General features: G+C 40.0%; 1 protein-coding gene across 1 annotated transcript in view; it reads left to right on the plus strand.

The window, feature by feature from the left end:
- The window catches only part of TRPM6 (transient receptor potential cation channel subfamily M member 6), a 147662-nt gene extending 124487 nt beyond the window's left edge, over nucleotides 1-23175 (plus strand). The window contains exons 32-39 of the mRNA XM_014794705.2: nucleotides 2026-2076; nucleotides 3579-3644; nucleotides 5446-5732; nucleotides 6019-6101; nucleotides 6853-7058; nucleotides 13587-13638; nucleotides 18445-18551; nucleotides 21330-23175. Coding sequence (XP_014650191.1) covers nucleotides 2026-2076; nucleotides 3579-3644; nucleotides 5446-5732; nucleotides 6019-6101; nucleotides 6853-7058; nucleotides 13587-13638; nucleotides 18445-18551; nucleotides 21330-21463 — 986 coding nt within the window. The 3' untranslated portion in view covers nucleotides 21464-23175. The remainder of the gene's footprint in view (nucleotides 1-2025; nucleotides 2077-3578; nucleotides 3645-5445; nucleotides 5733-6018; nucleotides 6102-6852; nucleotides 7059-13586; nucleotides 13639-18444; nucleotides 18552-21329) is intronic.
- Nucleotides 23176-24614: the final 1439 nt, after the last annotated feature.

Consider the following 24614-nt stretch of genomic DNA (forward strand, 5'->3'; position numbering starts at 1 on the left):
ACCTATTAACACCTCCACATGGTGTCTAGAAAGCATCTTAAACAAAATGTTCCACCTCTCTTTCCATCCATCTCAGGATACGGCTGCTCTATCCTTCCAGTTGCTGAGGCCAAAGTCTTGCAATCATACTTGACTCCCATATTCTCACATCCCCACATCCAACCCATCAGTAAATCCTTCAAAATATGTCAAGAATATATTAAGACTTTGATCACTTCCACATACCACTCCTCATCTCTTCCCTGGGTTACAGGATGGCCTCCAAACTATTGCTTTCTAACAGTCTATTTCCAGAGAGTAGCCAGAATAACCCATTTAAACTGAAAGTCAAATTGAGTCACTCTTCTGCTCTAATGGCATTCCATCTTACTCTGTAAAAGCAAAGTCCAAACACGGTCTACAAGGCCCTATTGATCTGCTCCCCCTCCTCCAACTCTGCTGCCTCATTTCCTCTCAGCACAATCTGCTTTGGCCACACTCTCCTCCTTAACACAGCAAGCGTGGTCCTGCCTCCGGGTGTTTGCACTTGCTGTTACCTCTGCCTGGAACCCTCGTCATTTATCCATACGACTCATCTCCTCCCTTCTTTCAGGTCTATGCTCCAATTTCACCTCATCAGAGAGGCCTTGCCTATATAAAATAAATAGGCACCTATATAAAATAGTAACCACCCTGTCCCCCATACTTCCTAATCTTCTTGTCTTGATATATATGTAATATACTATATTCAATATATATTTACTTGTTTATTTATTTATTTTCTATTTCCCTTTGCTAGAATATAGCCAGAGACTTGCTCTGTTTTGATTGCTGCTCTTTCTTTCAAGTGTAGACCAGTGCCTGGCACATAGGTGTTCACTAAATGTGTTGAATGAATGTGAACAAGTTCTCACACTACTGGTGAAGCCAGGAGTGAAACTCAGCTTTGTCAGACTCAGGTGCCCATACACGTTAAGTATGTCACAGTTGGTCTATGAGGGTTCTACCTTCCAGGTGGAATGAGTGTGTTCCATAAACCTCTGCATACACCTCTGTTGTGTGACTTAGCAAACTGTATTGTGATTATAGTTTACATGTCTTTCTCTTATAGTATTTTTCTCCAGGGTAGGAGCCACATCTTATTCACATCTGTCACACCTAGCATGACTCATAGTGGGAGCTGAATACTTTTTTTTTAAATTATTGAATTGAACTTAGAAAGGAACAGTCTTTTCTGCTGATCTGACTTTTTACCAGGCACCCCCAAAGGAAGGGATTTTTGTTCCTTTCCTTATCCAGCAACAAGAAGCCAGAGAGATCTGTGAAATTGGGCTCATTATGCTGCTTACTCTACTAGGTATAAAGCAGTTACCACCGTGAGACTAAAGTTCTCCACCTTAATTTTGATTTTATGAAATGGCAAAACCATAGCAAAGGATTTCTCTGGAGCCTTGTAATTTAGGACTTGAACAGGTAGAAGAGAACCAGTTAAACTTGTAGGAGGTGTTCCCAGCACACAGGCCTTCTATAACCAAACAAATCCCTTGCTGTCATATTCTCCACCTCCTCCTTTGTTTCTGGAATATACCTCTTAATGTGTTTTCATCATTTCGTCGTCATTTTAGGTCAGTGAAGTAGTCTGATAATCAGTTGATATTAATAATGTCTTTATATGGATACTGCATCTTGGTAGGGAGCTCAGAGAATTGTGCTTCTGGGATGTCGTGAAGTGTGATGGGCAGCTGAGTGCCTTCTGCAACCCAGAGGTGTAATTGCTTCAGAGGAAATGTATCTTTGAGGCTAATATTACCTGTCTTTCTTCAATTCCCTATATAAATATGTTTGGAGATATTACACTGATGATTGGAAGCTGTCAGGATGCCATGCGCAATAGTGTGGTTAAAGGATATTAGGCAATCTTTTTCAAATACCAAGAAGCCATTCTGATTAACCTGTTTCAATAATAACTTTGAAGGCAATATATTCATAAGCATATATTTATCTCTAGCTAAGTAATTAAAATGCCAATCTTTTCTATAATTTCAGAAATCTCAGCCTCCTTAAAAAGCCCTCAAGAGCCTCACCATCATTATTCAGGTAGGATGCATGTGCACATAGACATGACAACTGAGCTCAATGTCTGTGATTCTGCATTTGTAAACAGAAACATTGATGAATTCCACAGTACTGATATGACTCCCAACTGGAAAAGTTGTTGTTCACTCTGATGAGAAGAACATTCAGATTTCTTACCTTGCCTTTGACTTGGGAAAACAAGTTGTTAGGATTTAAGGGAATTTGGATTTTTTAAAAAAGATGTTTGTTTGTATTGGCAATTTACAAAACGTGAAGGAAAAAGATGACCTTGAGATTTAAAAATTTCTGGTAAACTCAAAGCCAGCCCAAAGCCAGAGATCTCTGTATTTTGAATTGAGGAAGAGACAGGCCTGAAACTAGTTCTTTGAGGGAGGGTTTTGTACCCTCACTGGGCCCTCAGTGAACATAGCCACTGAGTGAACGCCAAGCCCACAGAGTAAGTTCAACAAAAATACCTTACAAAGATGTTATTAAACAAGATGACAAGGGTCTTGACTCTCTTAAGCAACATCACTTCATGGTACTTTGGTTGTCTTTCTTTCAAAGTGGAAATAATTATACTTGCCCTTCCTGAGGAACAGTTTGCCAAAAGGCTAGTTGAGAATTAAGAGGGAAACACTTTGAAATGCAAAGCAATATAACAACCAACTGGACTTGTGCCATTGGGTGGCTTTTGGGCGTCATTGCTGTCAGCATTGGATGAGATAATACACAGGCACGCTTTTTACACAGTCTGAAGCTCAGTACATGAGTAAGAGTTTATTGGTGTGATAATTACCATTATTATTACATCGAGGTCATGTGTTCAGGGTCCAGTAATAGACTGCCTGATCCTGAATTCTCTGTAGTGAATAGTGTTTCGGTGGATTCCAGACTCGCATTCTAGGCTCTTATAACTGGGTCTTTCAGCTCAGCAGTAATCCATTATTTTGACTCCAGCTGTCAACTTAAGAAAGTCTCTGGTGAGGAATACCGTAACTCATATTGACTCTGATCTGCTAAGATACGGCTATTAATAGGAAAATGCAGATCACTTGCTTCTAATTAAAACTGGTCTTCAGCTCTCTCTGGGAAAAGAAGGTGAACTGTGCAAAGTCAACAGTAGATGTCCCCACAGTCCACTGTGCATTAGAGTTGCTCTGGAAAAGTAAAACCAGAAAATGAAGACCACGGCTTAAAATGCCCTTTAAAAGAAAGTTCCACATACGTATGGATTAGTATGTGATTTGGTATTCAGGAAAGTGGAGGTGATAGCCCTAACTCGGGCCATGTTATATATATAATCTCATATAATCTGTTCCTAAGACTGGGATATCTTTCCTGTTTAAAGCATAGTTTATTTTAAATACTGTATTATAGATAATATTTTTGATAAAGGCAAAAATAAGGAATCTTTGAAATGAATATTTTAGTATTATATGACTATATTGATGTGGGGGAGGCTTTCTGTAAATTCAGCCCACTGATGCATACTTAAAAAGTAAATCTGTTTTTGTTTGCAGCCATTGAAAGGAACAATTTAATGAGGCTTTCTCAGACCATACCATTTACACCAATCCAACTGTTTGGTGAGTGCCATTTCTACCTTCTTGAGGTTGTGCCAGGGCAGAGCCGTAATATCTGAGTAAATCAAAGGAGAAACCATTTTGCATCATTTTAGTTGAAAATTTAGTTTTGCCAAAGGTTGCAGTTTAGTGAGATTAATTTCCTAAAATGGAAACCTTGTTAACTGCCCGGCTGGCATCTAGGGTCAACATCTAGTACTGTGGGGATGGGAGCTATAATGAGCAGCAGTTGGGAAGAAAGCAATAATGCTGCACCTGGCACTCACTGATTTAACGCTGGAAGTAAGTAGGAAAGAAAAGAACCAACCAACCATGCGTAATAAACACAGAAGACAGCGATAAATGTCAATACGGTGAAAGCTAACAGACATCTGAAGGGAAGTGCTTTGTGTATTGTTTTTTATTTGTTTGTTTCGTTTCATGTAAACAAATTGCTCTTAGCTCAGAGAGCAAATGCCATTTTTAAGGGCTGGAGTAGTAAAGACAAACAAGCTCGCGTTGGCCAAGGCTATGAAGCTCTCTGTCCGGCCAATTGACAATATAACAAGGGTCCCCACTGTCCTAGATCTTGATTCTCCTCACATTCTTCACATGGGGACAGATCAGGTGGCTTCTGATCACTGATGCAGATGCCTTCTCCTTCCACTTGGCTCCACGGCTGGTTTTGCAACTCAGTAGCTCTGTTCTAAATCCTCTAGGTATTACGTCCTCTGAAAGAGACCTTCAGTAGCATTTATCTGGGCACCAAAAGTAAATATTTGAAAATATGTCACTAAGCATTACCTAGACATGTCTTTTTGGTAAGGAATTAAATGCAGAGTGAGCAAATAGATTCCTTTCTTGGTAAACCAGCACAGCGTTCGCAAAAAAAGCCATTTGAAGCAGAGGTGTAAGAAGAAAATTAAACACAGGCTGGGCAGAAGTTGTCTCGAATATCTACTTCTGTTATGAAGCATTAAACACTGTATTAGATGTGGTCTAGGCTGAATAAGAATTGCTCCCTGTTCAACAGCCTAAGAGTGGAAGCTGTGTAGCAGTTAACGAGCATTTTGTGTGTAAAATCCTTTAAGTGGGATTGAGTTTGTATCTGAGGTTCTAAGTCACGTTAGCCAGGTTAACATATTTAATCTTTACAGCAACCCAAAGAGGTGAGTGTTATTTTCACACCCATTTTACTGTTGAGGAAAGTGAGGCTTTAAATAACTTGTTCAAAGGTACAAGGAAGGAGGGAGAGGCTCTGGGGTGTGACCTTGGTTCTAACTCCAACTGGGTTAAACCATGCATGCTCAGTGGAGGTAATGTCACCCCCAAAGGAGCAAAGACATTTTTTGCTTTTTACATATAAAGCACAGATATATATAGGACTTAAACAGATATACTCTCTCTCTTTGGTATTAAAATGTCATGGAAGGGGCAATTAGGACAAAAATATGTAAAACGGCTTCTAAGGGGGACGATAATAAACCTGTGGATAAATTATCTCTTTAAAAGTGTTTGTCTTTAACAAAAGAAGCATAGCCTTATTGCTTGGATTTTGTTTTTGTCCAATTATAGTCTATAATAAGAACAACTTAATTCTGGTATGACATCTGGTGCTTTGTCCTTCTCCCCCATCCTCCTTTACTGGACAATAACATGGCCAGATCCATGTCCCTATTCTGCCCTTGTCCCTGCGTAGGTGAAATTCCCCATTCTCCGCTGAGCATTTGGGAAACTGAACATCAAGGCAGTTGATGTTTAGGATGCTGTCCATGTCACAGACATGAGATCTCATTGAATGCCTCCCCTGCACTTCTCTTTGCAGCAGGAGAAGAAGTCACTGTCTATAGGCTGGAGGAGAGTTCCCCTTTGAATCTTGATAAGAGCATGTCTTCTTGGTCCCAGCAAGGGAGAGCTGCAATGATCCAGGTGTTGTCCCAAGAGGAGATGGATGGTGGCCTCCGCAGAGCCATGAGAGTCATAAGTACCTGGTCTGAGGATGATGTTCTCAAGCCGGGGCAGGTTTTCATCGTGAAGTCCTTTCTTCCTGAGGTTGTGCAGGCATGGCACAAAATCTTCCAGGAGAGTACTGTGCTTCATCTTTGCCTCAGGGTAAGTCAGGGACCGGGAGCCCAGATGGACAGGTCAAAGAAAGGAGATCTGGCTACGTCCTGATGAAGGGCCATTATCTTCAACCCAAAAGATAGCCTATTGTTTTTTGGAGGCGGTGGTATTTTGTTATTTTGTTTTGTAGAGCTTTTTCTTTTGGAGTAGGGGGTAGTGGGAGCTGAATTAGGCAAAAAATCACCCTTGGGAGGCCTCTAGTAACTCTATGATCATTAAATAGTAGGCATGTGATAGTAAACCAATATTTTTATCTATGCTCCCTATTTTGTAGGAAATTCAACAACAAAGAGCTGCTCAAAAACTGATCTATACCTTCAACCAAGTGAAACCACAAACCATTCCCTACGCACCAAGGTGAGGAAATATTGGCACCCCGGCCCTTCACTTTATGTAGGAATTTCTATCAATTTCTTCTCAGCCCTAGTAGTCATGAGAAATACCAGACCCATGGGGAGGTTTCCCACGACCTTATTTTTGGGTTCTTCCTTCCATGGTTCTGGAGATGGGTAATAAGGGAATTAGACATCACAGGAACACCTTGGCTTAAATCACTGAACTTACATTGGTGGAGAAGAGAAGTTCAGACAGAGATCATGACTAACCTCTCAGTTACGTGAAGCAGGCAGATCCTGGGTGTAGTTACAATGTCTAGGAACATTATGGCAGAAAAACATTTCTATTTTAAGCATAGTTTCTTCCCATAATATCTTAAAGAAATTAAGAACATTATAAGAATGAACTCTTGTTACTTTCACTTGAGGGTCTCCATACACTTGCATTCACTTAGCAAGGCAGATTATACTTAGGTGCTGAGGACTTAGAGTAAAATTTTATTGTTTCACTTACAAGGAACTTTATAGAGCACGGCAAGAAAAGTTGAGTCCAGTACTCATAAAAGAGCTGGAAAGTTCCCTCAAAGAGAAGGGAAGCAGGTAAACATGGGGAAAACTCCCAATCTTTGCATTCCGTTTCTTGCATAGAAAGGCCAAGGGCATGGGCACTGAGGCTGCGTCAGGTCATCTCCCCTGCTGCTGACTCTTCAGTTATGTAAGTCCCCCCTTTGCTGTCTTGTGGGGAATCAATGGCCTCTTTTTCCCCCTCATAGGTTCCTGGAAGTTTTCTTAATCTACTGCCATTCAGCCAACCAATGGTTGACCATTGAGAAGTATATGACGGGGGAGTTCCGGAAATATAACAACAATAACGGGGATGAAATTGCCCCCAGCAACACCTTGGAGGAGCTGATGTTGGCTTTCTCTCACTGGACCTACGAGTATACCCGGGGAGAGCTGCTGGTTTTAGATTTACAAGGTGATTGATAGCCTAAAAGGGATACCACGCGGGAGAGGCAAAGTTCAGGAAACATTGACCAGGGATTGCTTTGTCTGTGTTACTGTCACCTGCATTTGACCCCGGCTCTTTCTTTACTCAAAGCCATAGTTAAGGTCTTTCAGTGGAGACATTACCTTGACAGTGTGTGCTTTTTTCTTTTTCTTTTTTAAATTTGAAAACTGAAAGATGGTATCCATTTTCTCAATTTATTTATTATTTGTGAAACTGACCTAAGTGGTAGTAACCAGACGGGTGTCCCAAGAGATCTTGCAAGAACCAGGATGAGTAATGTATGGAGTTGCTCTGTCTAGCTTTGAAGGGAGGTGGGGCCATTTATTTCAGAGACATTGTACAGTGGTGATCATGAGCACCTACTGTGTTGTTTCCCACTTAGATCAAGGGAAAAATCCAGGCAGATGATTAGCTGTCTAAAATTTAAAGACATCTAAAACTTTGATCTTAATGGGGAATGATTTCTGTATCAGATTTTTGAGTTTTATGGCTTTACCTCAGACTTATGTTCACAATAACACTTAGGCATGCATTAATATACACAGGAAAGTTTAAATTCTGGGCATTTTTCATGATTTTGAGCTCAAATCTTTAGCAATTTATAATTTAGCTTGCTCTCTTTGCTGTTACCTTGATATGACAGTTTACGAAAGTACAAACTCAGTCTGAAAGAGACGACGCAGTGCACTCTTATTTAACGGAAGCCTTTGATCAGTGCATCTCCCCACTATCAACACTTCACATGGGATTTAAAATCCTGCAGCACAAAACAGAGTATCTCTAGCAGGCTTTCCTTGCAGGGACAGAACGAAATATGTATTAAGGTCAAAGTTTAGTCCTTGGGCTCACTGACTGGGGCTTTGGTTTTAAATAAGGGATTTAGCCCAGGAACTTTTATAGACATTATCTCATTTAATCCCAGAAGCAGCACTTTGAGGTAGATATTGTGGGGAATTTAGGCCCAGAAAGTTTAAATAACTTGCCCAAGGTTGCACAGCTGCTTAAGGGGGTCCAGGACGTGTGCTTAAGCTGGTTTGACCATCCATATTCTTTCCTTTTCACTGTACTGTCTTTGATTTCTTTGTGAGTTTCGTGCCCATAGGACATAAACATGTTATGGTTCATTTAAACAGATTGGGCCTTTTTCTTGTCCTTTCTGATTTTGCCACCTCTCCAGTCCTGGGATTCTGTGCTGAAAGCCAGGCTTGGAGGCGGGGGACAGTCTGGATAGGTAACCCTGGGGTATCATGAGCAATGTTCAGTAAGACTGCAAAGCCATTTTGATTGAAATTTGTGCCACGTGTTCAAGGATCTGTATGCACTTTTTAAACTACACATAAGTCCTTCTGTCCTTTCAGATCTGTGCTGTTTACAGGGTTGAATTATATTTCTAACCCTGACACACAATATTTTAGGAAGAAATGTAAACAAAGTTAAAACGGTTGAGATGATTCAGCTTTTAAACCAGCAAGTACATGATCCATGTAAACCTAGCACGCTGGTGCCCAAGGCGTCTGCTTTTGTAGCTGATGTTGGGGAGAAGTTGATTGTTTTCATCTGGACTTGAGTGTCTGTGCTTTGAGTTTTGGGTGGAGTTGTTTAAAAAGCAAAAACAGAAACAAAAAAAAAAAACAAAGAAAAACTTTAAGGAATTAATGATGACTCTTCAGTGTGTTTTGTATTCCACTTGAATAGGTTTTTGTTTAATGATGTTTATGTTTGGGGATTTTTATGTCTCTTAGTAATCCAAAGTGACATTAAACAGAACAAATGCTCTGTTGCATCTTGGGGGGAAAAGGGAATTAACTTTATTCTTTTACTGGGCGATTATGTGAATTACAGAAATAGGCCATTCCAAATAAACTATGTCAAAACATTGACCTTCAAAGAAGGGAAGAGTGGACATCATAGAGTGAGTGTGAAGAAATTGAGATACTTATCGGAGAGTTTTGGCCCGTTGGTTAGGTCTGAATTTATGGAAGAACATGGATCCTATAATAATAATACATAAGCAGTTATATTACTGCTGCTACTTACTCACATTTACTGAGTACTTATTTTGTGCCAAGCACTTGGCTAAAGGCTTACACATTGTCGTATTTAATCCAAACCAGGTTGGAAAGGTAAAATGGGGAGAATATAATGTATTCTTAAAATATCTTAATGGTTTTTGGTTCAGTTTTGTATTTCTTTAATTGATTGGGATTTCTAGTCCTTGGAGGGATAATGCATCGTCTGGGTGGTAGGGAGTGGAGACTGAGAGGCCCAGCAGCAGCAGTTAGGAGGCTCTCTGGAGTTGCAATGCTGACCTCTGACTCCTGGCTCCACCATGAATTAGCTGCGTGACCAGGGGGCGACCACCTTGAGTTCCACTTCCCTCGTTTGTAATTGGGGAAAATAACATTATGTACTTAACTCACAGGATTGTTAAGGGGCTGAAATGAGACAAGTTCCTGACACATAGTAAGCCCTCAGTAAATGTTAGTTATTGCTGTTGTTAGTATTAATCTCTGTGGTTCTTTACAATGAAAGTTAATCTTCAGTAGGGGGTAGACTATTCTTAGCTATGTGGTCCTAGTGGTACTACAGAGAGAGCCCAGCTTTCGCCTCTGTAAAGTGGAGCCCTGATCGTCTTGCTGTGGCTCCCTGTTGCTTTGAGGGAAAGAAGAACAGTTTATTCTTTCAGTTTCTTCTTTTCTTCTCCTTTCTTCCTTCTTCTAAGGGAGTGCCAATCATTAACCCAGGAGCTGCCACACCAGGCGGGGAACCTGAACTCTGAGGGGAGACTTGACCAATTTCCAATTACTTGTAATTATACTGTAGTTTTCCAGTCTCTTTCCATTTAAAAATCCTACATGTGAGGGCCTGAATCATCATCATTACACTTGAAATGCAACATTTAATTCCCAGCAATGGGAATTGAAAACAATTGCATTTCAATTTACAGTGGTCTGGAGCAATTTTTTAAAGCTCATTATATTTTTCAGAAGAACTTTTTGAGATATTAGATTTTTTATTTAACAAAGCAGTTTCCAGAATAAGTCAGCATTAGCATCAACATCATCCTCATGAATTCTGCTGCTACAAAGAAGGTAACTTCTTTCCACAGATGTAGAAGTTCGCTGATGTATCCCAAGGTGGTTGGGATCAGAATGTAAGTCTCTGGGTTTCTTATAAGGGCATGATGCATATGACCTGTACATGGGCGTTTACTCTAGCAAAGCTGGTATAGCGATATCATTGGGATTTTTAGATGTTAAAATGTTTTATTTTCTTTTGTGTTTTCAAATATCTAGGAAAATATGTGTATAGAATAGGCTCTGATGTTAAAGTTTGTCTATTGGGTGATTCCTATGTAGCTGAGGGAGACAGGGGAGATGGTGGTGGTACATGATTGATTCTCTGGACTGCTCTCTATTTTTCGCACATTGGAATGCCCCTCTGCCCTTTGAGGGCCCCAAAATATATATTTAGTAGTTAAGCTTTGAACTGTCAGATTGGGTTTAGGGGTATAAAGGTGTATGGATGTTCTACCCTCATTCTTATAGGGGGATTTATTCCTTATGAAACAGTACTTTAGGGAAATGAGATAATCAGAACATGATTTTACCAGTGGTAAGGAAAATAGAATTTTACTTCACAAGAGGTCTTGACAGAATAAAGACAAGAAAAATAGTAGTTGACATTTTTTAGCACCTTCTGGGTCAGACACTTTGCTAAGCAGTTTGTATACAATAGTTCATTTACTTTTCTCTGTAACTCTATAAGATAAGGCCCATTATTAGTCACACTTTCAGACACAAAACTGAGATTCAGAGAGGTTAAAGGAGGTGTCCAGGTCACACAACTAGAAAGTGGTGGGGCCGTGAGTGGAACCCAGATCATTTGTCTTTTTTTTTTTTAAAGTTTATTTTTTTAGTTGCGGTAACATTGGTTTATAACATTATATAAATTCAGGTGTATATCATTATATTTGATTTCTGTGTGGACTACATCCTGTTTACCGCCCAAAGACTAATTACCATCCATCACTGTACACATGTGCCCTGTCACCCCTTTCACCCTCCTCCCTCCCCTCTTCACCTCTGGTAACCACCAATCTAATCTCTGTATCTATGTGTTTGTTTGTTTGTTGTGGTTTTTATCTTCCATTTACGAGTGAAATCATATAGTATTTGGCTTTCTCCATCTGACTTATTTCCCGTAGCGTAATAGCCTCAATGTCCATTCATGTTGCATTTCTCTTCTGCCCATCTAACGAGCAAAGAGATTTGCAGTAAACAAGAGCTGATGTGATTTTGATAAACTTTTTTTCTCTATAAAACTTCCTTTTTCTCAATTGATATTACCTCTTTATGTACTGTGCATATTCCCAGCTTTATTTACAGTTTACTCAGACATCAGCCTAAAACTTTCATCACTGCTGGAAACTTCAGGTTTAAAGTTAGGTCTTAGCTTAAAGGATAATAAAGGATTTGTAACCTTTAGTCTTTCTATTGATGGTACTTGGGCTATCTACCTGTTAGTTGTTCTGTTTATTTACTACATAGTTAGAAAAGCAGAGTCTCTCTAGGCTGTTTCTTCTTATATGTGTAATGAGAAAAGTATAAAGAGCCCAGCCTCTTCCTATGACTTTTTCTTTAAAATGAATAAATGACAAGCAAAGCACATTTTGCACACTTCCCATTGAGCCGGTGTTTCAGCCTTACGTTCCATTTCCCTATTCAAAATCAATGTATGAAGAGATTCTAAGCCAGGGGTTCTTAGAGGATCCCTGGGTAGAATTCAGAGGGTCTGTGAACTTTGATGAGAAAAGAAATTACACCGTTATTTTCACTAACCTGTAGCTGAAATGTATCATTTCCTTCAATTATCATGGAGACCACAAATCACAGTGGTATTGCCAGTATCCGTGACCACTTGCAATAGCAATTACAGATATTAACATAGCACATTACAGTGTTGGCAGATATCTCAAAACACTGTTTATATTTATTACTTGTTGGATGTTATAGTAGTTATTAGACTTGTGCTAGATCCTGTTAATTAACATATTAATAAAGAAGCACATGTATTGCAATACAATTTAAAAAATATTTTGATAACTATTTCAGTGTCATTGGTTTCCTTTGTAATCCTATGTATTTAAATTATGCATTTTAAAACATTATTCTGAGAAGGGGGTCCCTTAGCTTTGCCAGAGTGACAAAGAGGATCATGACACAAAAAAGGCTGAAAACCCCTACTCTAAGCATGTTCTTTTCCTAAGGAAGTCAGTTTCTTAGGGGAAAGGTCTATAAACTATAAGGATTACATTCTCTTGTAAAAGATTTAGCATATGGTAAAATATACAGAACATAGAAAAAATCTTTCTTTTTTAAAATTGTGGTTAGAAAACATTTTTTATTTTTTTGCCAAATAGAAGTACATAATAATGTTATAAATTTCATATGATTTGTAGATAATTTTCCCACAAAGTTGGTCTCTTCCAAGCAAAGAGAACCAGTGCTGATTAGAAGATGATCTCAGAAATCACTGGATTATGCCCAAATGGCGCATTCACCTGTCTGATCAGCTTGCCTGCAAAACATTACTGCTGTCGGAAATCAGTCTCCTCACCACTTAACAGAGATTCACTTTGGGTGTTGATCCCTGTTTTGATAAATGGTAGCTTTAAATTACACTTATGTTATCCTTTTATGTGTTGGTGTAATTTTTTAAGAAGTAAATTTTTAAGAAGTAAATTTTATTGAAGAATAACATACATTCAGGAAAGTGACACAGCATAAGCATACAGCTCAAAGAATTTGAGCTGAACACAACTGAACACGTGTGTAACCAGTACCCAGATCAAGAATTTGGGGGCGTTTGTGTTCTACTGTTTACAAATGCTGTATATATAGCATTTGATGTGTGTCTTGGATGGAGCAGAGGTTGTACCTGCAGAACCACACAGCACCTTGCGTCTTGCTGAGCACTGATGGACTCCGTCTAAGGAGACCGTGGACTAGTGGGAGGGACACAAACTTGGGCTCAGCTTGAAGCCTCTTGTCACCACTTGTGGACTGTGCAACCTCTGACAAATTGCTTAATCTTTTTGAACATAAATGTACTCATTGGTAAAATGAGGATATGAGGATGCTAATGCTTTTCTTTTATGATTGCTGAGAATTAGAGAAAATAAAATTAGAATGTCTAGTGTATATGGATGGTAAAGGAATGGTGGATCAGTAACTGTGAACACACCGCTGAAACATTTATTTGTGGCCTAGAAGTTTATTATAACATAAGAGGGGGTTGTAGGAAACAATACATTAGCTAAAAATTTTGAACACCTGGACAATTTTTATAGTACAGTTAATTCACATGATGTTTAACTTACTACCGGGTGGATATAGGTTTAAAGAAAAAAATTAAAATTTGATTATTATTTTCTTGAATTTTTGAGAAAATGAAACCCCCATTTGCTAAACGAATTATCTTTCTTCTTTGAAGGTGTTGGAGAAAATTTGACAGATCCATCTGTTATAAAACCTGAAGACAAACAGTAAGTTAATTTATGATGCTATCATTTAGAAAATTGCATTTAACACACTGTACATGGTTTTTAAAAAGTAATTTTTAAACATTTATATTTCTTGCCTAGATCCTAGGAAGGTTTTGAGGCAGGTTTTATCTATATCTATATCCAAATATAAATATATATATATCCATCCAACTACAATACAATAAAATACAATAAGATTTAAAATACAGTAAGATTTTAAAGAAAGCGTAGATTAGGAAATGGAGGCAAAAAGAAAACATGGAAATAAAATACGATTAAATCTGGAGTTAAGTTGGTACACATAAATGGAAATTCTAAAGACCAATACAGTAGCATGAACTTTGTTGCAGATTTGACTGAGTTTTCTAGTGGCCCAGACAAAAGAGAAATGTAGGTAAGTTCAGCCTCTATAGGCTTTGACATGAAAACAATTAATGTCACAGGAGAAGCACAGTTCCCTTTGTTGTCTGCACAATGGAGTCATTGCATCTTATCATGGGCAGCGTCTTCCATCACATGCCTATAAGATGAAAACTGAGGGCATAAAGTGTGTTATTCAGTAACGGCAAATGTATGAGAGGCCAAAACAATGGGGCTTAAATATGAAGTGTCAGACTATCTGTTAATTCGGGGCTGAAGTTTAAATTATATGGAGGGTTGAGTCATCCGCGTGTCCTTTGGCATTTTATCCCATAGGCAGGCTTTTGGGAGGACTTGGCAGTAGAATATCTGAGGTTGTATTCTTCTGTTGAAGGTGGAGTAGAAAGAAAGAAGTGATGGTGCTGATTAGGGACTGATCAATATGGCAGACGACAGTGGTTCTCAAACATGAGCTTTCGTCCTAATCACCAGGACAGCTTGTTAAAACACTGATTGCTGTGTTTCTGGTTCAGGGGTTTGGGGTGAGGCCAAATAATGTAAAAAACTTCCAGATGATTCTGATGCTGCTGGCCCAGAGACCGCACTTTGAGAACTGCTAGCATACAACATTTTTAGTTCTTAGTTGTCCTAAGTGTCTATACTTGTATACAAGATTAACTAAGTGGTCAATCCCTATACAATAAAAATCTGAAATTTTTACTTCCGTCTCGCAGGAATCATATTGTAAGTATTCACTGCTTTAATGCTCTGTTCTTTTACTGAGCGATTGATCTAAATATGGTCTCATCTGTAGGCTTCTATGCAAAGAGATTCCATCTCAAAGTGTTTTAGCTGTCTCTTTGGACTTAGGTGCGCTAGAGAATATAAAATTGATCCATGTTGCTCCTATGCATCCAATTCCTATGATATTTGACCATGCAGTTCATGTTGTAACCCTTAGGGTATGGTAAAGGCTTTATTATTTTTCACTTTAGCAGAGCTAAAGTGTTTTTAGCTAAGAATATTATTTCTTCAGTACCCCTGTGTGCCCAAGGGTTTGTAGTAGGAAGCTTGTATGACAAGTACTTCCTTTATAATTTTGCAGTGAAAATTTTTTTGCATATTTACTTAACCAAGTTTATGTATATTCTATCATTTGTTAAATTGTGACCTTGGCATATGTCATTTAATATTACCTGAATATTTCCATCTTTTAGAATTCTAAGATTATGTTATCCCACTAGACAGCTGAGTATTTAATTGCATTCTATAGGCCAGTGGGTCTCAATTTCTATTAAGGTCACTGAGGAAAATTTTTTTAAAAAGTTGCTCAGAATTGGCATCAAATCAGAATCTCTGAGGATAGGGCCCTGATGTCTGTATTTTTTACAAGTTCCCCATGTGATTCTAGCAGACAACCAGGGTTGGAAACATCGGTCGTATGGCAAACTTTATTTATTTATTTATTTATTTTAAAGATACTTTACTTTTTTTTTTTTTTTGAGGAAGATCAGCCCTGAGCTAACATCCATGCTAATCCTCCTCTTTTTGCTGAGGAAGACTGGCTCTGAGCTAACATCTATTGCCAATCCTCCTCCTATTTTTTCCCCAAAGCCCCAGTAGGTAGTTGTATGTCATAGTTGCACAACCTTCTAGTTGCTGTATGTGGGACGCGGCCTCAGCATTGCTGGAGAAGCAGTGCGTTGGTGCGCACCCGGGATCTGAACCCGGGTCACCAGTAGTGGAGCGTGTGCACTTAACCGCTAAGCCACGGGGCCGGCCCCACAAACTTTACTTTTTATGACTTGAGGATGGGAACTCTGGAAACTGATAGGATGGCATCACTGTAGCCTGCCTGGTTTTGTGGGGTCACCTAATTTCGGGCACAGTTGGTCTTCATGGTGAAGATAACAAGAAGTACTATTTTCTTGCAATGGTGGTGAATTACATCTAATGAGTTCAGTGGGCTCACATTTTTGGATGTCTTCTGTTTGTTAAACCTTTTCTGAGCAAAGCATGGGCCACGGACCAATAACATCAGCATCACCTGGGAGAGTGTTGAGTCTCAAGACCCTCCACAGATCTCCTGAATCTGAAGTTTCACGATCTCCTCAGGTGATTTGGTGTAAATTAATGTTTGAGAAGCAGCGGTTTAAGCAAGTGCTTTCACTTGTTGTTTATTTTACCCTTAACCACAACCTTAGAAGTAGATACCTTCAATCCTAGTTCCCAATGAGAAAACTGAAGCTCAGTGAAGAATGGTAACTGCCTACGACGAGGGGGGTGGTCAATGAAGAGGAGTAATCCTCTACCAAAAGAGAAGATGTTGTTGTGCTGCAAATTCTGGTATTGTCTCTAATGCCTGTTGTCTCTTAACTTTCCCCAACCTTTTGCACGCGAAGACAAAGTCATCGGACCTTCTCCCCCAGATCCCGTCTGGGCACTTGGCCACGCAGTGGAGGCTGCCTCAGTTATTGCTAGTTTGGGAATGTATCTTTTCTTTTACTACTTTAATGGTTTTGGACACAGGACAAGTATGAAATTATGATGATGATGTGTTCTTTAGTAAATCTATGTATACATGGCACTAATTAGCATTTCCTCGAATGTGGAACCAAGCTACCACCTGCTTTTCCTGTGCTGTGAAAAATCTGGAAAACAGTTGTATTTTTTTTTTAAAACTTTGTTATCTGAGACTGCAAGGGTGTAGAAATGCTGTAGGGTGTAGACCCAAATGATTGTCCCTATGGCCCTCCTTCACTCTCCCCTGTGCAGGGAGTGGTCGAACCCCTGATATACACATTTTATAGTAATTTTGATTCTTTTGTCTTACTTTCCGCAAAGCTCCTGGAGGGAAATGATTTAGCTTAGAGCTTGCATCTGAGAATTAATGTTACATCTCGAAGTTGGGGGTTTTCATGCTTTACTGGGAGGAAAGAAATGGCAGGTATGGAATGCAAAAGAGTGAAATATTCCAGCAGGGTCATGCTGGAGAGACTATAAAAGGAATTCTTCAACGTTAATGACTGAAATAACACCTCCGTTTTTCACTTTATCGGCATCATAGAGTTCTGATACTAAATAGCAAATGATTCTACTTTTTTACCACATTCCGTTTCACCTTATTGAAGTGGTTCCTTACTAGATGGACTGGAAGAGAGGAATAGTTAACAAGAGGCAGCTTATGCAGCCGGGTAAATGCCACCAGAGCCGTACTTTGTAAGGGTGATTGAGTGACCAGGAAAGTTAATCCTGGGTGTCTGTTCACTCTGTCTTCCCAAGAGATTCCCTCCATCTACTTGCCTCAGAGCGAAGAGGCAATCTGAGATCAGGCTGACATCAGCCCTCATTCGGAGCTTGGCACATCTTCAGAGCAGCTACTGTTGTTCTGCCAAAAGGAAGTGGAAATTGAGATAAATGTTTCAATACTCGGATGGAAAAAAGTCCATTTTTACACCACGTCCCTTTTGAAAAACCACATTCCTCAGAGGCGAAGTTTATTGTTTCCTTTTGTGATCGTTTGCTTTTCTTTTTTCTTAAGATGTGGTATTTAAGAGCAGTAATTGAGTTCAGATTTTAAAATGTGCTGTTTCCACTCTGCATGTCATTAAAATAAAATATTAGCTTTCATAAAGTTGTTTTGGAAGTGTTTCTGGTATGCTCTGTTCCATGGTGTGCTGAGTGTCAGCCTGAAGAATGATGGTTTTGCACGATCTGATAATGGGTGAACATCGATCCTAGAATCTGCTAAGGATCTATTGTAATTATAGAGTATTCAAAAAGTGTCTAATATATACTGATTTTATTTGTAATTTTGTCACCTACATTTAGCATATGTAGTTTACTTCCACAAAATCATTATTTCATACTGGTCTTTCCACAAAGAGCTGAGCTGTAGCAGCTATTGCAGTGTGGGTAGAGAGTAGCTGTCGAAAGAGCCATGAGTACTGACTGATGGAGAGTTTTGTTGGGCATTTGTGTTTAAGGATATTGGTTATTTTCAGAAAAGTATTTGGGTTTGAAACAATGTATATGAATCTTTTTAGAAGATGTGTTCTGATAGCGAATTTGTCTTCCTTTATACCTTACCTTTCGGGTATTCTGGTAGAACATTTGGTAATGAATGTCATTCTGTCACCCCAGATGCATTAAAAAGGGTGTCACTGTATTTTGCTTTAATGTGGTGCATAGAAAATTTGCTCTTCTATCAGATTAGCGTTGAAATGAGTTTCACAGTAGGTCCTGGAGTTGGGTACAAAGATTTAAGTGCATTTGAATTTTAAATTTGCAAACCTAACATTGTTGCTTCCCCAAAGTGCTCTGTTCTTTGTTGGCTCCTTCAAGTTTGCTGAGTTACTAGGGGATACTGTTCGGTATCTCAGAGAATCTCAGTTGAGCTCTTTTTTCTTAGTTGTGATCTAATTGATATTCTGATATTGCCTCTAGATCAAGAGGGATGGTGTTTGGACCAGCCAATTTAGGGGAAGACGCAATTAGAAACTTCATTGCAAAACATCGTTGCAACTCTTGCTGCCGGAAGCTCAAACTCCCTGGTAGGCCCCAAACAATTCCATTTTTCTCTAAGTAAATCTCCCGTAGAACAACATCCATTGTAACTGGGGATAGAGCAGAAAATCTTAATCACATTTTTATCTCCTTTGCAGTTAAGGCTTGACTTTCTGACTGCAAATTTTTCAAGTCTCTAAAGGGATTAAAAGGACAGGGATTTACTTCAGGTTCTGCCAAAATGTGATAAAACAACATTGGGCCCAGTACTTGTCACAGTCTCTCCAAGGGAAAAGTTCCAGCAACTTAATTGGGGTAAATTGGACCAAGGCAGGTCTCTGCGCCTGCCCCTTCCCCTTTGGGTCCTGTGTGGCGCCCACAGTATTTCTGTTCTGTTCTTCTTTACTCATTGGACACTTGGGAGGGTGGGGTATGAAGGGAAACAACAGCTATCAGTGAATGCAGTGCTTTTCACTACAAAAACCTGCCACTTTAAACATACATTGCAGTGTGTCTTTTTAAATGTGATTTGATAATGTGGCACACTTTCTTCTGAAACTAATATAGTCACCATAGAAAAATATTCCTAACATAAAAGTAAGCAGCTGGAGGTCTGTGCCCCTCGAATTGGCAGTCCCAGCTCTGCTGCATTCCTTTCATCTCAGAAGGGATGCTTTATGTCTGTCTCAGCTTGCTCACTGCTCTTCTTGGGTCATACCAAACTTGTCCTTAGAATGGCATTGCACATATTTTAAGCTGAGTAACCCTTCCTGCCTTATAATAAATACATACTCTGAATTGGAAATCCGTAAAAGATCATCATCCGTTGTAACTTGGGATGGAGTAGGTTTAAATTTACAACAAAGAGAGGCAATTTCTAATCTTGTTGGAGTTAGAGGTAGGAGTTGCTCTTTTGGGCAAGATGTAGCAAAAGACTGGGATTTGGAGCAGGCTTCTAGTTCCAGTGAGAATAGCCTGTCAGCCAGGGGTGGTGGTGGTGGTGGTGGGTATGTGGGGTGGGGAGTCAGACCCGAGCAGTAAAGAGAGGAGGCCATCACTGTCATGTTGTAGCTGCCCAGTACTTGGTCTCACAAACCACACAGCAGAACTGGACAAAGAGATCAGCCTAGAGCACGCTGGCCAAGCTGCCCGCTGGCTTCCTCTCTGATCAGAAGGAACCCAGGAAGGACTTGGGCTGGGCTGTAGGGCTCTAGGTAAGGGCCCTACGGGAGGCAGGAGCTGAGTCATCACATATCTGAGTCATGCCCTGATTGCACGCTAGAGTCTGGCCCATTAACTCAGTGTCCTCAGGCGCTAGCCTCTTCCCAGGTCTGATTCATTGTACCCTGGACACGGCAGCCTCCCATTCTTGAAGACACAGGGACTGCATCTGATGAGCCGGGAGAAAGGGAGTTTTGAGGCATAACTCACTGCTTCCATCCTTGAGTCCAGTTAGCTCTTCTGTATGATTAAGTTTGAGATCATTGTTTTTTTTTTTACCTATAATGGTGGGTTTTGAGTAAGTAATTCAATAGTTCCTCCATTTCTAGACCTAATTCTTGTTTCCTTTCAAAACCTTAGTTAACACATTTAAGTGGAAATAAGAAATATCCTCATTTACTCAGACATTTGGTAATCTGAATTTAAAAAGTCTAGTCTGGAAAACAGGATTGGGGTGATTTTTCTTTTTGTTTGATTATGTTTTACTTTTTTTTTTTTAAAGAGAGGTAGTTTAGGATAGTATAGAAGAGTATGGGATCCAGAGCCAGATAGGTTAAGCTGATATGCCAGTAGTGCTTTTTACCTGCGATGTGACCTTGGGCCTTGGTTTTCTCATCTGTAGACTGGGTATAATGGCACCTATCTCATAAAGTTGGTGTGAGGATTGAGGTAATATATGGAGATGTTCAATAAATGTTGGTTATTATTCAACTGTAATATGTATTAGTTTTATGTCCAGATAATCCCTGTTTAGCATTAAAATATAATCCAAAGAACACATGTTTAAGGTTAACAAATTTAATCAATATAGCACAAAATGGTACACAAACATGTAAAGCTCACCCTCCTCCATATGTTCTCACCCAAAGAAACCTTTGGGGAGAATGTTTTCTTTTTTTTTAATTTTTAATTTTATTTATTTATTTATTTTTTCCCCCAAAACCCCAGTAGATAGTTGTATGTCATAGCTGCAAATCTTTCTAGTTGCTGTATGTGGGACGCGGCCTCAGCATGGCCGGAGAAGCGGTGCCTCGGTGTGTGCCCGGGATCCGAACCCGGGCCGCCAGCAGCGGAGTGCGTGCACTTAACCGCTAAGCCACGGGGCCGGCCCTGAGAATGTTTTCTTTTGATAATTTCCTTTTCAAATGGAAGAAAGAGGCTCTAGGAAGCATAGGATCCAATAAATGGAAGCTTTTATGGACAATGCCAAATCTGAGGTACAGCTTTGTTCCAGAAAACTGACCATTTGGGCTGAACTCGCTGGCCCTGCCCATCTTTCAGCAGTGAAAATGTCCTGTTTCCTGTTTGGCCTCATTTAACTCTGGCCAGGTCATGCCTTATAGGGCACTACGTATTCAATCAAACAACCAAATCTTTCCTTCCCTGCCCCAGTGAACACAAGTCTTAAAACAGCATTGGGGATTTAGAGTCACACATGGGCATCGGGGAGTAGTTTAGACACGGTCAGGGGTTTGAGTTTCACACATCGGTGGCCTGAGGAAGCAGAGTCCTCTCTGAGTACTTGGAAAAACCTAAAGTCTGGTCGATCTGTGTGAACATTATGTTCTTAAGGATCCCCTATAACCATCTTATCTTCCTTGCAGATTTAACAAGGAATGACTATTCCCCTGGAAGGGTAAATTCCACCTTTGGACTTGAAATCAAAATAGAACCAGCTGAGGGGCCTCCAGCAACGGAAGGGGATAGTAATTCTCCAGAAGACCTCACACGATTGTAAAAAGGGAGAAGATGACAGCCCTTGCCCTCCCTTCCATGAACTCTATGGTAACATAGATTTATTAAAGTGACATTGATTACGTCAGAGCTCCGTCAGGATGGCCTTGCCCTATGGGCCTCCTTGGGACACGCCTTCTGAGCCTCATGTCTCCCCCTGCCCAAAGACCTCATTGGTATATGATGAATGGGTTCTTCTACATATTGGCCTATGTGCAGAGTGCTTTACATGTGTTTGTCATCCTCAAGTTCCCCAGGAAGACACTCAGACAAGTCAGCTGGGAATACTGCTCCTTCATACCTCATTGCTTTAGCTGGTCGCTTAGAGCAGACTAAACCCTTGGAGCAGAATGCTGGGCACTAAAGAACCAGGGAGATGGTTTAATTTATTTTCTCACTATGTGTGCAGACTCTAACCTCCACTGCTGTTCATCACCTTACCTGCATATTGTATTTATGTATATATGTACATAAAAAAGTTATTTGACTTCTTCTGTCCTCTCCCCGTGGCATAGAGCTTTGAATGTCAGCAGTAAGGAAAACGATGTGATGAGGGTGTATTTGCACAGATTGGGGCACACTCCTGCACAAAATAACCAGTAAAAAGTTGGTATCCTGGTGAAATCTAGATGGGTTTGAGGTATTGTCAGTGAATCATATGATGCCTGGGCATTTCAGGTTTCCCTGAAAGAAAGGAAAAGGGCAATCTAAAACAAAAGCCCTTGCGTCTTTTTTTTTTGTTTTTAAAGGGGAGCAAGTATATTTAATAGAAATTATTAAGAAATGTTTTCTCTTCCTATAAGCTCAAGGGTACTATCAATTAGAGAGTTAACTATCAATTAGAGAGCCAACCTCTAAAACATTTCTCCCTTTTCCAAAGCTGTGTGTATAATATTACAGGCCAAATTACTCGATGTCAGGTCCTATGGGGAAAGATGGGGTTTCTGACCGAAAACACGCTTCGAAGGTGTTTGCTTCGTTCCAGTGCAGAGTTGTGATGGCTTTTTTAAGTACAGCCTGAGAACATGTAATCAGTTTCAGAGGCCGGAAGGAAGGATCCCCAGAAGCTGCACTGAACAGCACATTTAGGGGAGCAGTCATCCCTCTTTCGCACTTGTCGAGGTTGCCCTACCTCAGGACAAGCACGAGCTTTTCATGCAAGGAGGAGATGGAGGGCTGGGAATCCTCTCCCTTCTCCCCTGCATCTCCTTTCCTTATTATAAAGAGTTCCATTCTGTCAGCAACAAACCTCCTGGGTTTGAAAAATTCCAACTTATCTTTACCTTTAGCCCTTACCTTAGCTGGCTTCCTTTTTAAATTGACACTCCTGCCTTCTCAGGTTACACTTCAGGGGAGATGTTGCCCAGGCGTAGGGGGACAGAAGGCCAAGGGTTTAGTTTGCCAAGGATCGTGTCTGATTCTTGAGTGTGAATTTCACCAGGGCTAACATATTCCCCTTTTATTTTGGTCTTGTGGGTGGCAGGAGGTGGGAAATTTGGGTGATTTCTTGATTGGCAATGAGGATAAAATGTTAATGCTTTCAGGTCTTAACTGCTTTATCCTACTCTGCAAATCAATAAGGGATCATTACGACTCACTTCAGTGATGTGTTGGACAATGTAAAGAGGCAGTTTGCCTATCCAAGGGCCAAATTAAAGGCATTAATTCGTTGGTCAAATATTTGTTACCTGGAATGGAACTTGAAAACAAATACATTTTGATTTCAAATTTCTGTGTTGTGCTTTTTGTCTTTCTTTTTTTAAGAAAAATCACCAGAATAACATTTTAAAAAGATGTTGGGCAAAGGTTTGCTGTGGGATTGCTGGCATGCAAATACCTGTGTGACAGTCTTGACTTGGAGTGATTCATGACTACAATAGGGTGGAGTATTCATTCATTCATTTGGTCAATTTTATTCAACAGATATTTATTAAGTGCCTTCTCTGTACTGCGTGAGTGATGAGGATGCAGTGGACATAGCATTTCTTTGCCCTCGAAAAGCTTTATGTCTCTCATTTCTTTCTTTTTTTGTTGTTCCAAGTTTGGATTTCTGGTTAATGCTAAAAAATTTGACTTCTGGGCAAATGTTAAATCTGGGGATGTGTCCCATCCCCTATGTGCCAGTGGGCAGCAGGTTCAGACCGGGATAAGAGAATTAGGGCAAATAAGAAGACATAGCTAGGGCTGCTTTTATGAACCACTGAGGAAAAATGGACTGCATAAACCAAGTCTGAGCCCAAAGCCCATCTCACAGATGGGGTCTGAATCTGGGGACCAGAGAAGCAGGCAGGTTTCCAGGAGTACTTCCTGAAGGCGTCCTGTGCACGGGCATTCCTTCCTAGGAGGCTGTACGTTCCTGGAGTGACTTCTGCCCTATGACATCTTAAAGCTTCTGACAGCTCTGGGGAATGAGATCAGATGTAGTTTTGGGTGTTTCTCACCCTGTTACTATTTTCTGTGGCTTCACAAAACAAGTACTGGGTGACTAAGACTTCCCAAACAACCACTTATTCAATGTGTAAAAAATTATTTTTTTCGTTTCGATTATTGTTTGTTACTGTTTTAGATGAGACGGACCACTCAGGTTCTAGAAGTCATGACCCAGAAGCCCCTGTCATGCCTTGCTGTCTTTCTCCATTGGTCACCAGCATCATGCACAGAGCATGGCACATAATAAGCTTTCGACATTATTTGTTGAAAGAAATAAGAAAACTTTCAAATGATAATGTGTTTCATTCACTCAGTAATAAATCAGATTTGCATTTTTAATCTAGAAGGGAATGATTACCAATTCCTTAAGACCCAACACAATTCTTTTGATCTCTCTCTGTTTTAATTTTGCAGGAAATAGCTTTTAACAACCTATACCTTGTCTATTGAATTCTCAACCAGTTCCTGCCCTTATCATCGCGGTGATGGTACCAGAGTACAGTCCTTCGTACTGGGGACTATTGAAATGAGATGATAACTTCCCAGAAACTGCCTAGAAATAATCATCACTTTATTACCCTTTGAAAAGAAGATTGATAGAAAAGTCATTTGAAAGATGGTTCATTACCATGCCCTCGTACAGTTTCTTTACTCACATCTCTCCAAAGCGTGAGAAAGGGAGGATTATTCTCTGAGGTCGGAATTTGAAGGCTGTGTGTTTGCCT

The sequence above is a fragment of the Ceratotherium simum genome, chromosome 20 (assembly GCF_057802395.1).
Source record: "Ceratotherium simum simum isolate JZ-2026a chromosome 20, ASM5780239v1, whole genome shotgun sequence".
Classification (NCBI taxonomy): Eukaryota; Metazoa; Chordata; class Mammalia; order Perissodactyla; family Rhinocerotidae; genus Ceratotherium; species Ceratotherium simum.